The following is a 14,610-nucleotide window of genomic DNA, read 5'->3' on the forward strand; positions in this document are numbered from 1 at the left end:
ACATAAAAAATATAAGATTTGAAACTGAAATTGTGTTGTTTGAAAGGCGGATAAGTCACTTTTGTATCTAGGGGTCATGCACAAATTACGTCACGCTCCAAGGCGGGGGGAGGGGGTTAAGCCATGCGTGACAAGCCTTACAAAATTATCTGAGGACTCATACAGAAAGTGCGACAAAGGGTGGGAGGGGTCGAAAAAATTGAAATTTAGCGTGACATAATTTGTGTACCATCCCCTACGAGTAAAAAGAGAAATCTCGCATAATTTATGATCTCGTCCTAAAAGCCATAGCTTGTTATTACTGAGCAAACGAATCCATTTTATTTTACAATGCTACGACGCAGAGAAGATCCTCCTCTGTCTCCCAGCGGTGAAGTTTGTATTTTGGTCCGTTTATCTGCTTAATAACAACGAGCTACACACTCGGTTATCAATGGTTTTAACGGTGAATATACATAGAAGCCAAACCTCGAATTTTCAAAAGCACAAGTCTAGAGAAGCAGACAACCGGTAACTCACTGGTCACTCGCTGGTAGCGACTAATCAATAAAATGTTCAACGCCAAAGGTTTTCAGGTTCTCAAGATACAAATCTACAAACAAGCTCTTGAAAATTCGAGGTTTGATATCGATGCATCTTCACCTATTAAAAATATTTCCTAATAACTTCTTACATCATTATGACCAATTGAAGTACGATTTTCAAGGTTTTTCGTGGACAATAACTAATATGACGTTTGAGATAGTTTTGCAATTATGCGTATATCATATGTCATATATGCTTATTACAGCTCTTTTGAGCAAAAACAACTTAACCTTCCAAGCCAAGGTGTTCAAATGGTTTGATCTTGCAGTTTGTCCCGTATCTATGTCCAACGCAATGTGTGTCGGTACAAAAACACATATCCATGAATACTTCACACAAAATAAAAAAAAATGTTCTGGACCCCCCGACCGATTATTTTGATTTTGGTCGCAAATATAAGAGCACAGTCTAATTGTTTTTAGTTCGAAATTTCAGACTAACCTATTTTTTTGTAATAAAGTTACTCCACAAAGACACCGTGGAAGGGGTTGGTGGTCTAATGACTACCGCTTCTACTTCGTAAGCAGAAGGTCATGGGTCCAATTCTAAGCCCGTCCCTTCCTCGTACTTTGTAGTTTTATCTATCACTTCTATCTTCCACATTAGCATCATTATAGCACGCCATAGGCAGTCCAAAAAGCAAACCTTCTTGGTCATAAAATTACCACCCCTACACCTTCCCGCATAATATTATATTCGGTCTACTGCGGGCCAGATTTAAATGCAACATCAATCCCTCCCCCTTCACCTCATTGGTTTGCATTCTAACTTGACAGGCGCCATTGTTGCCTAGAAATAGAAGATCACCGACGCTTATACACTGAGGGTGTCTGTTAGTCCCAAGCAGTCATCTAGTTGGTTCCTTGTGTAAGTGCAGATGATCTGGCGATACTGGAGTAGAAACCACGGGCGGCCAATCAAGCTCTCAAATTCAAGCTCAACATTTTTTGAGTTCTGAGACATCACTGAAAAACTTACTGTTGTTACAGATTGTTTTCAAGTAATATGTGGCGATTTTAAATGAACAAATTCTAATTTTAATTGATGGAAACCCGGTCAACCAGTCAGTGATTTTCGATAGCGATCGATATAGATTCGTTTTGAACCGTTTGCGATCGCCATCGTTGGTCAAAGATCTATAAAGAATTATGAAGACTGGTTGGTCGGGAACCCTTCCATAATTTGCTGATATTTACGAAATTTCTCAAAATATAATTAATGAAACGACTAGAAGAATCCCCTGGATGTCCCTTTATGGTTCTCTTGAGTAATTCAATTTGAAACTATGCAATGGTTTATGGATGGGTCCTTGTATTGATTCCTAGTGTAAATCCTAGATTCTTTAAAGATTTCTGCGGGGATTTCACATGAATTCATTTGCTCCTCATGTAAGAGCATAAAGCGTTTTTCAATTCACAATTTGTTAATATTGCAGCGAAAATTGAAAATACTACGCAGTCCCATTCTTGTTCATGAGTGACCAATTTACAAATTTATTTAACACAGATTTCGATCAACAGCTTTCGATTATTACATTTCATTTCAAATGCCCTATTTTTTTTTCATACGGCGCTCTTCAAATCCACCAGTATTGGCATTTTTGGGGCGAATCCAATCACTGCATTGCCAAATCAGGGATCGCCCATCACCATCGCTGTCTCTCTACGGCGGTCACAGTAATATAAGTGGATCTGTTTACTCATTGAACGATCCGATTTTGGTATATCTATGCGTGAAGTACACTATCCGTCTGTGTAGGATGATCTTGGCTTGGGCGGTGAAAAAAGTAAACATTAAACAGTAAAATCTTGGGATTTGTCTTCCTACACTACTGTAGGCGATTTGGGAGGATGATGAATAATATTGTACTGGCTAGGTTTTTTGGGATATCCTATCATTAGTGAAAGTGGCACGAACATGTAGTTTCCACTGAAGTGCGATCTACAGTGACCGCCAAAATAGAATGCCTACTAGCTTGTAATCACGAAAATGGACGAAAATCGTGTATCAAAACGGGAAAGTTTTTCGATAAACTATTTGTTTTTCACATTCAACAAATAATATTCATGATTCATGACAAAATAGATCTTATTTTTGAATCAAATTTTTGATTTTTACAGAGAAAAAACACATACATGCATTTACATAAGGCGTATCAAAACAGTTTTGTATTAATTTTATTTATTTGTTATTTTGTGTCATTTTGCGGCGCATCAGTGATATTTGTTCGGAAAAGATTCATTATTTTTGTAATCCAGTCAAAAATCTTTCAGGAATTCTAGCAAAAAAAAACACAAGGAATGTCCTTTGTGATACTTCGACGATTTTTTCAAGTATTCAACCATGTGCTTTGAGGAGATTTCTCTGAAAATTCCTATGAGAATTTATGCATGAATTACTTTTGCACTTTTCAGTGCTTTCTTTAAAAACTCCTTTACCAGATTTTACTGAGTTCATCCTGGGATTCTCACGGAAAATCATTCCCAGACTTTCTGATCTTACCAGAAAATTTCTGGAAGAATCTCTATCAAATTGCTTCAAAAATGTCTTGAAGAATTTCGCCAGAGAATGCATTAGAATGCAATTCTTTTTTTTTCCTGGAAGGTCTTCTATGTACTTATTACACATAAATTTCCATTGTTAATTTTAAGTATCCTCCAGTTGTTAATTAGTAATTTGTTTAGGATTTTCAAGAATTACTAAGGATTTCTCCAAAAAATAGTACAAAAATTCTAGGAGTATCACCAAAAATGTCTTGAAGATCACCAAGGAAAGATTCCTTCCACGAATGCTCCAGAGAGTTCTGCAACAGTTTTTTTTAACTTTACATTTGAAATTCTTCCTAAAGTTTCTCTACAGGATTGTTTGAAAAAATCGCAGCAAAAATTAATCAGCCTTCCTGTGCAAAAAATAATTCTTCCAGGTGTTAAAATAAGGATTCCTCGTAATATTCCACAAGAATTTCAGGAGCTTTTAAAAGAATCCTACAGGGATAATGTTATTTATGATTTCTCAAAGAAGTTTTCCGCAGGTCTATCTGCATGTTTGTCAGAGATACATATTTTTTAGATTTCTATAAAATCAAGGAGCAACACCCCAAATTCTTTTAAAACCCGCTTGATTAGTTTTTTTATTTTTTTTCCAAAAATGCCTAACTAAGAAATGTTAAGTAATTCTAACACTCCCATGAAGTTGTGGGTCTAGTGGCCAAGCGGCTAGTGTCGTGAGGCAATTAAGCGTATCGTGTTATGGGGTGCGAGTTCGCTTTTTTGATTCAATATTTTTAGGGATTGTTTTACAAATTCCTATACGAAACACTCCATATCAGATTTCTAGAGAAACACATACAAAAATGGTTTGAAAGAACTTTGCTCGTATTTTTTTTAACAATTGCAGCTGAATATAATTCGGAAAACATATCAAATTCCTGTCGTACAATTCAAGAATAAAACCGTGGAATTTCTGAATAATGTACCTCACAGAAAAGCTTAAGTAGTCTTTGTAGGATTCACTAGAAAAATTCTTGTTCTCTTTTCTTCGTCTTTTATAATAGAAAATGAGTGGTATTAAAACGAATGGAATGTTTACCGAAAATGCTTTCTAAACTAAAATCTCAGATAATATTTTGTATGAACACCGAAGTTTCATGATCGTGAACGTATTGATGTAAAAACATCCATTTTTTCCTACCTTTAGAAATTCCAAACCAACTTTTTTGAGGATTCCATTATCGATTATTTTATAGGACTGAAGAAGCTCAACGCGAAAATATTGCCGGTATTTTTAAGAGCAGGAAACAGCCTATTACGATGAGAAATTGCAAAAAGATTTTTGTACGAAGTCCCTTAAAACGTCATGCGAAGGAATGAGAAACAACAAAATGTTGGAGCAGGTAGGACAATAGATGAGCAATGATACAATGAAAGATGATTCATAATCTCCTTTCTTGACTTCTGGTTTAAGAGAATTCTGCCAGAAAGCCTCTGAAATTCCGCCCTCATATCGCACAAACCAAGAAAACTAAGGAAATGGATTCTGTCTAAAATTAGTAAAATTATTTAAAAAAAGTGTTTTATGGAAGATCAATTTAAATGTCTTTATGAACATCTTAATAAATCCTTTCCCCCTTCCCAGTCATTTGGCTACATGTTTATCTACAGATTCCTATACTGCCCATATAGGAATAACTAAAAAAAGTAGGCATTGCGAAAATAGCGCTCAAAGTTTGAAGTATGTTTTCTCATACTAAAATTCATAATTTTCATATTACATTTCTACACGCCGTATTCATTTAGCACCACCGCACAAATTACTTATTTTACTTCTATTGATCAGAAAAAAATAAAAACTTAAAAATAAAAACACAATTCACGTTTTGCAGTTACTATTTGGGTTGAAAATTCATAAAGAGACTGTTATGCCTTCATTTTCCAATATGGGACTGCATCAAGTTCATATTTTTCCGCAACGTTTTCAAACAAAGTACGTAAATTTTGGCATGCATAGTTAACTATATATTGAACTGTACAAGTTGCTATGAAAAGAGGTGTTGGTTCGAAAATTCATATGGGACAGTTATGCTTTTATGGGCAGTGTACCGCTATGCTAATTTCGGAAGTAAAAGCTTTCATGGGGCTTTTTCAACATATTTCGCGGATTAACTTAAGATTAACTTCGCGGAAGAATTTGTAATAACATTTTTGGGGAAAAAAATGAAAGAAATTAAAATTTGGATTAATTCGAGAACATATTCCGAAATCAATTTGCTAATAAAAAGAAGACATATAAGGAAACAATGTCCACCAGGAGGAATTCGCTTTGAAATTATGGACATAATATTGTATGTGACCAATTTCCAAGAGATTTGCAAAAGTTATTAAGCCACCCTTCAATATTCCTCGAGGAAATTGGTTATGCTAAAATCTATTGAGAATATCGAAGTTTTTAGAAAAAAAATACTACAAATCTGTTGAAAATTAGTTAAATAATTTATGAAACAATATATTTTCTTTAAAAAAAACATAGTTTAAGCAATAAATTTATTCATGCGAAAATACTTTAAAAATTGAATAAAAATCACAGATAGAATTTATTGCTAGAATAAACCACTGTGGTCGATTTTGTTATATTTTTTTTTTACACTAGGTAAAATTTCTGCCATGCATCTGAAGAACTTGGCAGTACCGAAATTCCTTGAAAGTTGAGCTATATTTTTCGACAAAAATTCCTGCCATGTATTGTCTGAGAAATTACTTTAGAAATTTCGGTCATTTTTTCATTTATTTTTTGCGGACATTGGGGGCTGTATGATTCTAGAGGGGGCCAGGCCTCCCTGCACCCCTCACCCCTGTGCCTACGCCAATGACTATATCAGTAGATAAAATAGGTTGAAGTAGACGTGTTATGTAGAATAAGTTTCTCACGAGATAAGTAATTATCGAGAGTTTTCCATTGGATTTGAATGACTTTGGTGAGTAAATATTCGTATTTTATTAATCTTTTGGATAGATCACAAGTTTTGAAACTCTCATTAAAGCTACACATGAGAGCATGAAAAAAACATCTAGTACCCTAATCGTCACCTAAAGTACACCACGCGGTATTAATTTTATCAGTATTTGGTTTTCTAGGATCAGAAGAGACAAAAAATATACATTTTTAAAGCAACTCCTGATGTATGGTAACATGCAACACACAATGCTACCTGAAGTATACTATGAAGTTATACTAACTTAACACGATATGTGTTATTATGAGCATTTAATAATTTTCTACTGTAAAAGTATTACAATAATCAAAAACAGCTACTGTATTCTAAGAAAACTAATTATTATTGATCGAATTATGAATATTGAACAAATTTGATTGAACACTTCATTGGTATTGTATAGAGTGTATTGGTCCTGGTAGAGAGGAAACTTGGCAAAAGCCAGACCGAGGGTTCAGCCTTGACAAGTTAAGCTGTCAGACAGCTCCAACTGAATACCATACAAAAAAAAATCCCAAAAACTATTTCAAAACTTGTTTCAAAACTGTCGCCCATAAGTCGTTAAAAGGATCTATCGTTGTCGAAAAGTTGTGTCAAAAAAAAAAAAATCAAATATTAGAAAAACGAGATACTGTTAAGTCACCAGTCACCGTGCGGCCTCTATTCACCGTGCACGTATACAAATTCCTACAGAATATTCATACAATTTTCACAAATTATTCTTCTGTCAGCAAAATAAGATAAAACTGATGAAATGGAGTAGTTCTTGTGTGTGTGTGTGTGTGTGATACAATCCACCTCCCACTGGCCGGCAGTGCTTTTATGGAAGAAAATTGTATGCATGTATTTAATGATACCCTTCGATATCTTTATATCTGCAGACAATTTTAGCCCAGGAGATGAAAGGTGATAGCTCTACTGAAATTCCAACGACCCATTTCAAGAATGGCAGTAAATACACACACATTCTGAGGTCATTTTTATTTACAGTAAGCCCCGCATAAAAACATCCAGATATCAAATGGATATATGCAATGTTTTTACACTTCCCGAATCGAAAATTATATTTTCGACCCTGGCACGTATTTAGTTTGAATTGGTAATAAGTGAGTAAAGTAAACAATAATAAAGAACGATTTTACCAGGATGTGAAGCAGTTTTTCTCCGTCGCTGCACTGGGGTTTCCGTAAAACACTATACACATTTTCACTGCACTCCACGCGTAACACGTTCGATCCTGACCGCATCACCCGCCCCGCAGGAGCAAGCGTCGCAGTCAAAGGAACACACACTACTGCAAAACAGGGGAAAAAATTCTCCGGCAACGAAAATACGCGCGAATCCGTCAGAAAAATCAATCGGACGACGCAAAACCGAACTGTCCTGCTTGGGCTTCACGAAGCACTACCCAGCAAGGCGCTCCAAAACAGGGAAAAAAAAATCCAGCAACGAAAATACGCGCGAATCCGTCAGAAAAATCAATCGGACGACGCAAAACCGAACTGTCCTGCTTGGGCTTCACGAAGCACTACCCAGCAAGGCGCTCCAAAACAGGGGAAAAAATTCTCCGGCAACGAAAATACGCGCGAATCCGTCAGAAAAATCAATCGGACGACGCAAAACCGAACTGTCCTGCTTGGGCTTCACGAAGCACTACCCAGCAAGGCGCTCCAAAACAGGGGAAAAATTCTCCGGCAACGAAAATACGCGCGAATCCGTCAGAAAAATCAATCGGACGACGCAAAACCGAACTGTCCTGCTTGGGCTTCACGAAGCACTACCCAGCAAGACGCTCCAAAACAGGGGAAAAAAATTCTCCGGCAACGAAAATACGCGCGAATCCGTCAGAAAAATCAATCGGACGACGCAAAACCGAACTGTCCTGCTTGGGCTTCACGAAGCACTACCCAGCAAGACGCTCCAAAACAGGGGAAAAAAATTCTCCGGCAACGAAAATACGCGCGAATCCGTCAGAAAAATCAATCGGACGACGCAAAACCGAACTGTCCTGCTTGGGCTTCACGAAGCACTACCCAGCAAGGCGCTCCAAAACAGGGGAAAAAATTCTCCGGCAACGAAAATACGCGCGAATCCGTCAGCAAAATCAATCGGACGACGCAAAACCGAACTGTCCTGCTTGGGCTTCACGAAGCACTACCCAGCAAGACGCTCCAAAACAGGGGAAAAAAATTCTCCGGCAACGAAAATACGCGCGAATCCGTCAGAAAAATCAATCGGACGACGCAAAACCGAACTGTCCTGCTTGGGCTTCACGAAGCACTACCCAGCAAGACGCTCCAAAACAGGGGAAAAAAATTCTCCGGCAACGAAAATACGCGCGAATCCGTCAGAAAAATCAATCGGACGACGCAAAACCGAACTGTCCTGCTTGGGCTTCACGAAGCACTACCCAGCAAGACGCTCCAAAACAGGGGAAAAAAATTCTCCGGCAACGAAAATACGCGCGAATCCGTCAGAAAAATCAATCGGACGACGCAAAACCGAACTGTCCTGCTTGGGCTTCACGAAGCACTACCAATGAAATGGAGTAGTTCTTGTCACAAAACATTTTGAAAAACCTATTTTATGTATTCAAAATCATGTGAATTCTGTTTAATGATGGGATTTTTCAATATTCTTAGTAGAAACGCCAAAAATTAACATTTTTCATTTTAACGTTAGAGTATCAATTTTTTTTATTATTTCAATATGTTTTCGCTGTAGATACTTCTAGTAAGATGTATTTCATCGTATGAACCATGAGAATTTATGCAAATTATATTTTTTTATTGTGTTTCAGTCGAAACACAAATGCACGGTGAATGGACCCTTTTCAATATTTATGATTTCTATTACCGTGCATTAGTATAAGAAGCTTGAAATTATAGGGTAATATTGGATTTATTGTTATATCGTGATTTAACTACTTCCTATTTAGTTTTGAGCGAATATGAAATAGTTTGGACAATACAGTCAAATCTTATATAACGATTTTTATTAAAAAATAATGATTTAGTATTTTTTTCAACTTTCTATGGCTTTTATTGTAAAAAAAGATTTTAACACCCTTAACAATTTGTGCGCACACTACTAGCAACAACTTTTCTTCAAGATACAAAATTAAATCATGACTAAAACTATACGCACGGTTAATGGTGCACCAGCGTGCACGGTGAATGGTGACATAGAACGGTACGAGGCGACCTTAACATGATATTTGTAAACATAATTTTTGAGTAATTTTTTGTAACGCATCACTGATTTTAGATTTTTCCCTGAATTATGGTATAATCGCACGCTTTGTAGTGGTATTCTTGTTCACTTTTAATAATTTGGAAAAATATATAATTTTTGAAGTGCAGATTTTTTTTAAAGCACGGTGAGTGATAGCTTGACGGTATCAAATTGGGTATAAAACAAGCCTGGTCAAAGTTTCACGGCAAAATGAACACTTACTTGAAATTTAATTAATTCATTATTCACGGTGCCCCGACCGACCGTTATTATGAAAAAAAAACATCAAATCTGAGTACAGAATATTTACAACTGACTTAATTTACCGGAGTTGCTCAAGTATTTTTTTTTCCATAGTTTACTGGTTTAAGTTTCATTGATTATTGTTTTTTATGTTGAATCAATCGGAAGGTAAAACAAATAAATTAACAATTAAAAATATTTAAAAAAAAAGATCTGAGAATATATGTAGCTTAATAATAGTACCAACCGTTTGTCTCAAATCTGGAATGATTTGGTTGCACTGGTACGCTCAGAATGAACATACGCGAATGTCTTCCGCAGGGTCGCTGACCTCAACCTGATTGATACAACTGTTTATTCCGGCATTCGCACAAAATGACCAGCTCACTGAAGTTTGCCGTATTTAATTTGCTTAATAAAGACTCAGAAAACTTGGTACACACAAAAATGATCATGAACAATTCTTTTTAAATCGGATACTTCTCAGGGATTAAATAATGGTATATAAGCTATGTTTTGGCATAATTTTTTTTTTATTGAGTTTCCTCCCCCAAGCTGAATGCTCATACATTTTCCTTAACACTGCTCATGAGATCTTGGGCGAGGCTTTACCCATCTTTCTTACACAATTTCCCTCAGTTTTTCTTTAAACCTTCATCGGTTTTGAATGTTTTTCCGCTTTTCTTCAACATCTTCTTCATTATCACCCAAAACCTTTCGGTCGGCCGAAGTTCTGGTGTATTTGGCGGATTTCGATTTAATATAGTCGATTCGAAGTTTACAAAATCTAGTTATCAATCAATTTAATTAATTTTCAAAGGATCAAAATAAAAAAAATCTCCCGATGTTTTACCTTACTATTTGATATAAGGTACCGTGGGGTAAGTGGATACAGAAAAATCAATAGTCAACTTCATTGTTATGTTCAGCTTACGTGAATAATGTAATTCAAACTGATTTCTGTGGATAACAAATGAGGGACTAATATATTTCAAATCGTCATTTATCACGATTTTTCCGATTTGTTTGTATTGATTATGAGGGACTTGAAAATATGCGCCAAATGATCCACTTGCCCCACCATGGTGGGGTAAGTGGATCACCAATAAAAAATTCTATTCTCAAAACTAATATGGAGTAATTATGTATACTAAGAAAGATATTACTCTCGTTCTTGTTATTGATGCTAGTTATGTTATGTTTTCATACTTTAAAAATTGAAAAGTAGCTTTATTTTATCAAAATATTATTAAAAATATTTATAAATTAGTTCACACTAATTCGAACAAAAAAAAACATTATAGCTAGAATAATTTGGAGAAAATTCATCAGTTGAAACACATCAGTTAAACTGAAGTATTGTAGGATTATTCCTAACGATGGTCTCGAAAAACACTCGTAGTTTAAAAATATTAGTTACATTTATTTTTGTTAAACAAACTGAAATCCTTTTACTCTATTTATGAATGTATTTGTATCATCTGTCTAGAACAATTTATATGGTTAAATAATGTACGATTGATTTGGATTCAATTGGAAAATTTGTATATTTTGCTATACTCAGTTTCAAGAAACCACGAAAAGTTTAGTTTGAACTTTGCAATATTCCTTTTTTTAAATTTTCTTATACTAGAAAGATTAAAATAACTTTTAGGTGGATGAATTCAAATTTTCTATAGTCGATTAGACAAATTCAAGCTAGTAATGAGATATAGTAAAAACAAAACAACATTTGAGAGTATTCAAACGTATTCAAATTTTCATTAGCAGTCTGCCAAAATATGATTGTAATACTTGATCCACTTACCCCACCCCATTAAAAAGTAGGGGTAAGTGTACCATGTTCAATATATCTGTATTTATTTATAAAAATTGCATATTTTTCATTGTGATTCATTCAATTAGAACTGAAATGTTCACCATGCGTTGAAAAAACTAGTAGAATTTGATTTAAGGCAGAGATACAATGGATTTTTGGTTGACGGAAAACAATTTTCAAATTAATTTATTTTTGCTGCAAACAAGTTTGCATGTGTTAGTGTACGTGTAGTACCAGCTTTGCATTAGTATCAGTGTGGACGTAAGGACATAGACTAAAACGAAGCAATGGTGCGAAAACATTCAACATATTCAAGTTTTTTTGCTTAATATGGATAAATGATCCACTTACCCCACTGATACACTTCCCCCACTCTACCTTATAGGAAAAAATAAATTCCGATTAAGCTTTAAACTAAAGTGTCAAGACATCTCAGACTGGGCGGGATTCGATTCAGTTGATCAAAAATAATTGTTATTTCATCATGTGAACAACATGTCGATTTTCAAAGATTGGACTCGGAAAAAATGCGATACTTTGTTTTGGGTGTAACTAGACTTTTGAGTAAAACAATTCCAAGAGTACTGAACGTTTCAAAGAAGCGTGCTTAGAATCTAGCTTCGCGTATATTTAATGTTGGATATAAAGTTTTCTGAATCACTCATAAAAATCAAGAAAATTTTGAAGATTCTAAACAGTCATAGAGAGAATCATTAAGCCTGAAATTGCAGTAACTGATTATTCAGTTAGCAGTTACACAGTTAGATACGAGAAAAGTCTTCAAATTCTTCATGGGCCGCACAAAATGAAACCTCGAGTCGGTCGCGGCTTAAATAGTCTGTTTTTGATGGAAAACTGTAATAATAAAATATTGTTAAGCAAAGGAAACGTCAAGTGGGGACTTAATTTTAAACACTTTATGTAGAAAAGTTTTTTCATCTCTGTGAAAATAAATATATTATTCAAAACTAAGAACTATTTTGCTGAGCGGGTTAAGAGCAAAAGCTAGTGACAAAAATTTTGTGTTAAGAAAATGCAAATTGTATGGGAGTAGAAAAAAACAAGCCATTGTTCTTCGAATTCTGTTATTTTTTAGCTAAATCAAAAATAGCCTAAAAATAACATCAGAAAGCTTAGAAACAGTACAATTTTTCAGTTATCAACATGTTACACCTTTCTGCGTTTGGGCACCTCATATGTTAACTGTGAACCACAAACATTTCCCGTTCTGATATACGATTACTATCAATTTGCGTAAATTAGGCACTTTATTTTGTCAATAACTGTTAATATGAACTTGGTCCTGGATGCGCTTTTCAAGTGCAAACTGTGGGTGGGTAACGAGATGGGGATATCCCCATGCTAGGGGGGCTGTGGGTATTCTAAAAGCGCGGGTGAATTCATTAGTATACACGCAACGATTCTCTTACTTGCACACACCCCTGCCTGTTTGTAGCGGTGCCTGTTAGTAGTACTGCTAGGGAAGATGCTCGCACCAACTGGGACGCGTCGTCAGTTCCATTCGAAGCGGCGTCGTAGCAAGACCCTTAAAACCGCGATTGCTGTGCGATTTTTGAGAATCAATTTTTCGGTTAAACCTAGCGAGTGTTGGTGACATTTTTTGAAACTGTACTGCTCAATCGAAAGAATCTTCGCTAATTCATAGGAGTTTTCCGTTTCGGTCTCGTTCACAGATCACGTCCGGATCCCATCAGCTCCAGTCGGTGACGGATTACGCGAAGCCAAACCAGGGAACCGCGCACTATCAGAGCACTTTGACGACAGTGACCACGACGGAACAGTTGCCACCGGCAAGTGACCAGTTGGATTCCATGCTCGGAAATTTACAGGCCGACATGAGCCGCCAGGGAGTCAATACCACCCAGAAGGGGTGCTGCAATGCATGCGATAAGCCCATCGTAGGGCAGGTTATAACGGCCCTCGGCAAGACTTGGCACCCGGAGCACTTCACTTGCAACCACTGCAACCAGGAGTTGGGCACCAGGAACTTCTTCGAGAGGGATGGAAACCCCTACTGCGAGTCCGATTACCACAATCTGTTCAGCCCACGTTGTGCCTACTGCAATGGACCGATTTTGGATGTAATTATTGGGTGGTTCAGGCGGTTTGGGATTTCTTCGTGAAATGGAGACGCATGGTCGATTACAGTTTCACGAAGACATCTCCTATCGCCACCACAGGAAAATTGGACCTTTCCCCGGTGAAATGGAAGGTCACCCCACGTCATAAATTTCGCTTTTTCTCTCGTTTCCCCCCCAAAAATAGAAATGCGTAACGGCGCTGGAGAAGACCTGGCACACGGAGCACTTTTTCTGCGCCCAGTGCGGCCAGCAGTTCGGCGAAGATGGGTTCCACGAGCGCGACGGCAAGCCGTACTGCCGTAACGATTATTTCGACATGTTTGCCCCCAAGTGCAACGGGTGCAACCGGGCCATCATGGAGAACTACATCTCGGCACTGAACAGCCAGTGGCATCCGGACTGTTTCGTGTGCAGGGTAAGTGGCAATATACAGAATGGCTGCGCACCCCATCTTTTCTACCATGAATGTTGTAGTCGAATGTGAAGTGAATGGTTGGTAATGTGAGATGACACCCGGAGCTGATTGGATGATTTAATTGAGGGGGTGGTCGGGATGGTATTATATGGGAGATGTACGCGATTTGTAGGTGGATCAAGTCACCGGGGGAATATTCGAAAATAATGGGAATTTATTGAATTAACTATGAGTGTGTCAACTTTAGCTGAGGATGTTCGAAACTTTTTCTTAATGGAATTTGACGTCATGTGTTTTGTGAAAAAAAAATTCTAATTAGAATACCGAGCAGAAGTGAATTACTGAATAACAAAACTAGTTATTGACATGGTTAAATGAAGAATTGCAATTATATAATATAATAACTAAAGTTTGCTTCTGAAACAGTATAAAACGTCGATCTTAGTTGTTTAAATGCCAAATCAATAACTCAGATTTGTTGGTTTACCATTCGAATGGTAACTATAGTTAGTTAGCTCAGTTCGACTGAGCACCGATCAATCAAGTGTTCTAAAAACTTACACTTTCTCTTGAAAAAGCAGTATTACATACAGTATATATACTGTATGTAATACTGCTTTTTCAAGAGAAAGTGTAAGTTTTTAGAACACTTGATTGATCGGTGCTCAGTCGAACTGAGCTAGATGGTATTTTGGCGATCTGAAGATCATTTTTTACATCTGAT

At 36.6% G+C, this 14,610-nt stretch overlaps 1 protein-coding gene across 9 annotated transcripts in view; it reads left to right on the plus strand.

Moving 5' to 3' along the window:
- Positions 1-14,610, plus strand: part of LOC5575182 (leupaxin) — a 225,779-nt gene that overhangs the window by 183,902 nt on the left and 27,267 nt on the right. For all 9 annotated transcript variants that reach the window (XM_021846577.1, XM_021846570.1, XM_021846579.1 and 6 more), the window contains 2 exons: positions 13,064-13,471; positions 13,656-13,886. In XM_021846577.1, the coding sequence (XP_021702269.1) occupies positions 13,064-13,471; positions 13,656-13,886 (639 nt within the window). The remainder of the gene's footprint in view (positions 1-13,063; positions 13,472-13,655; positions 13,887-14,610) is intronic.

The sequence above is a fragment of the Aedes aegypti genome, chromosome 2 (assembly GCF_002204515.2).
Source record: "Aedes aegypti strain LVP_AGWG chromosome 2, AaegL5.0 Primary Assembly, whole genome shotgun sequence".
Taxonomy (NCBI): Eukaryota; Metazoa; Arthropoda; class Insecta; order Diptera; family Culicidae; genus Aedes; species Aedes aegypti.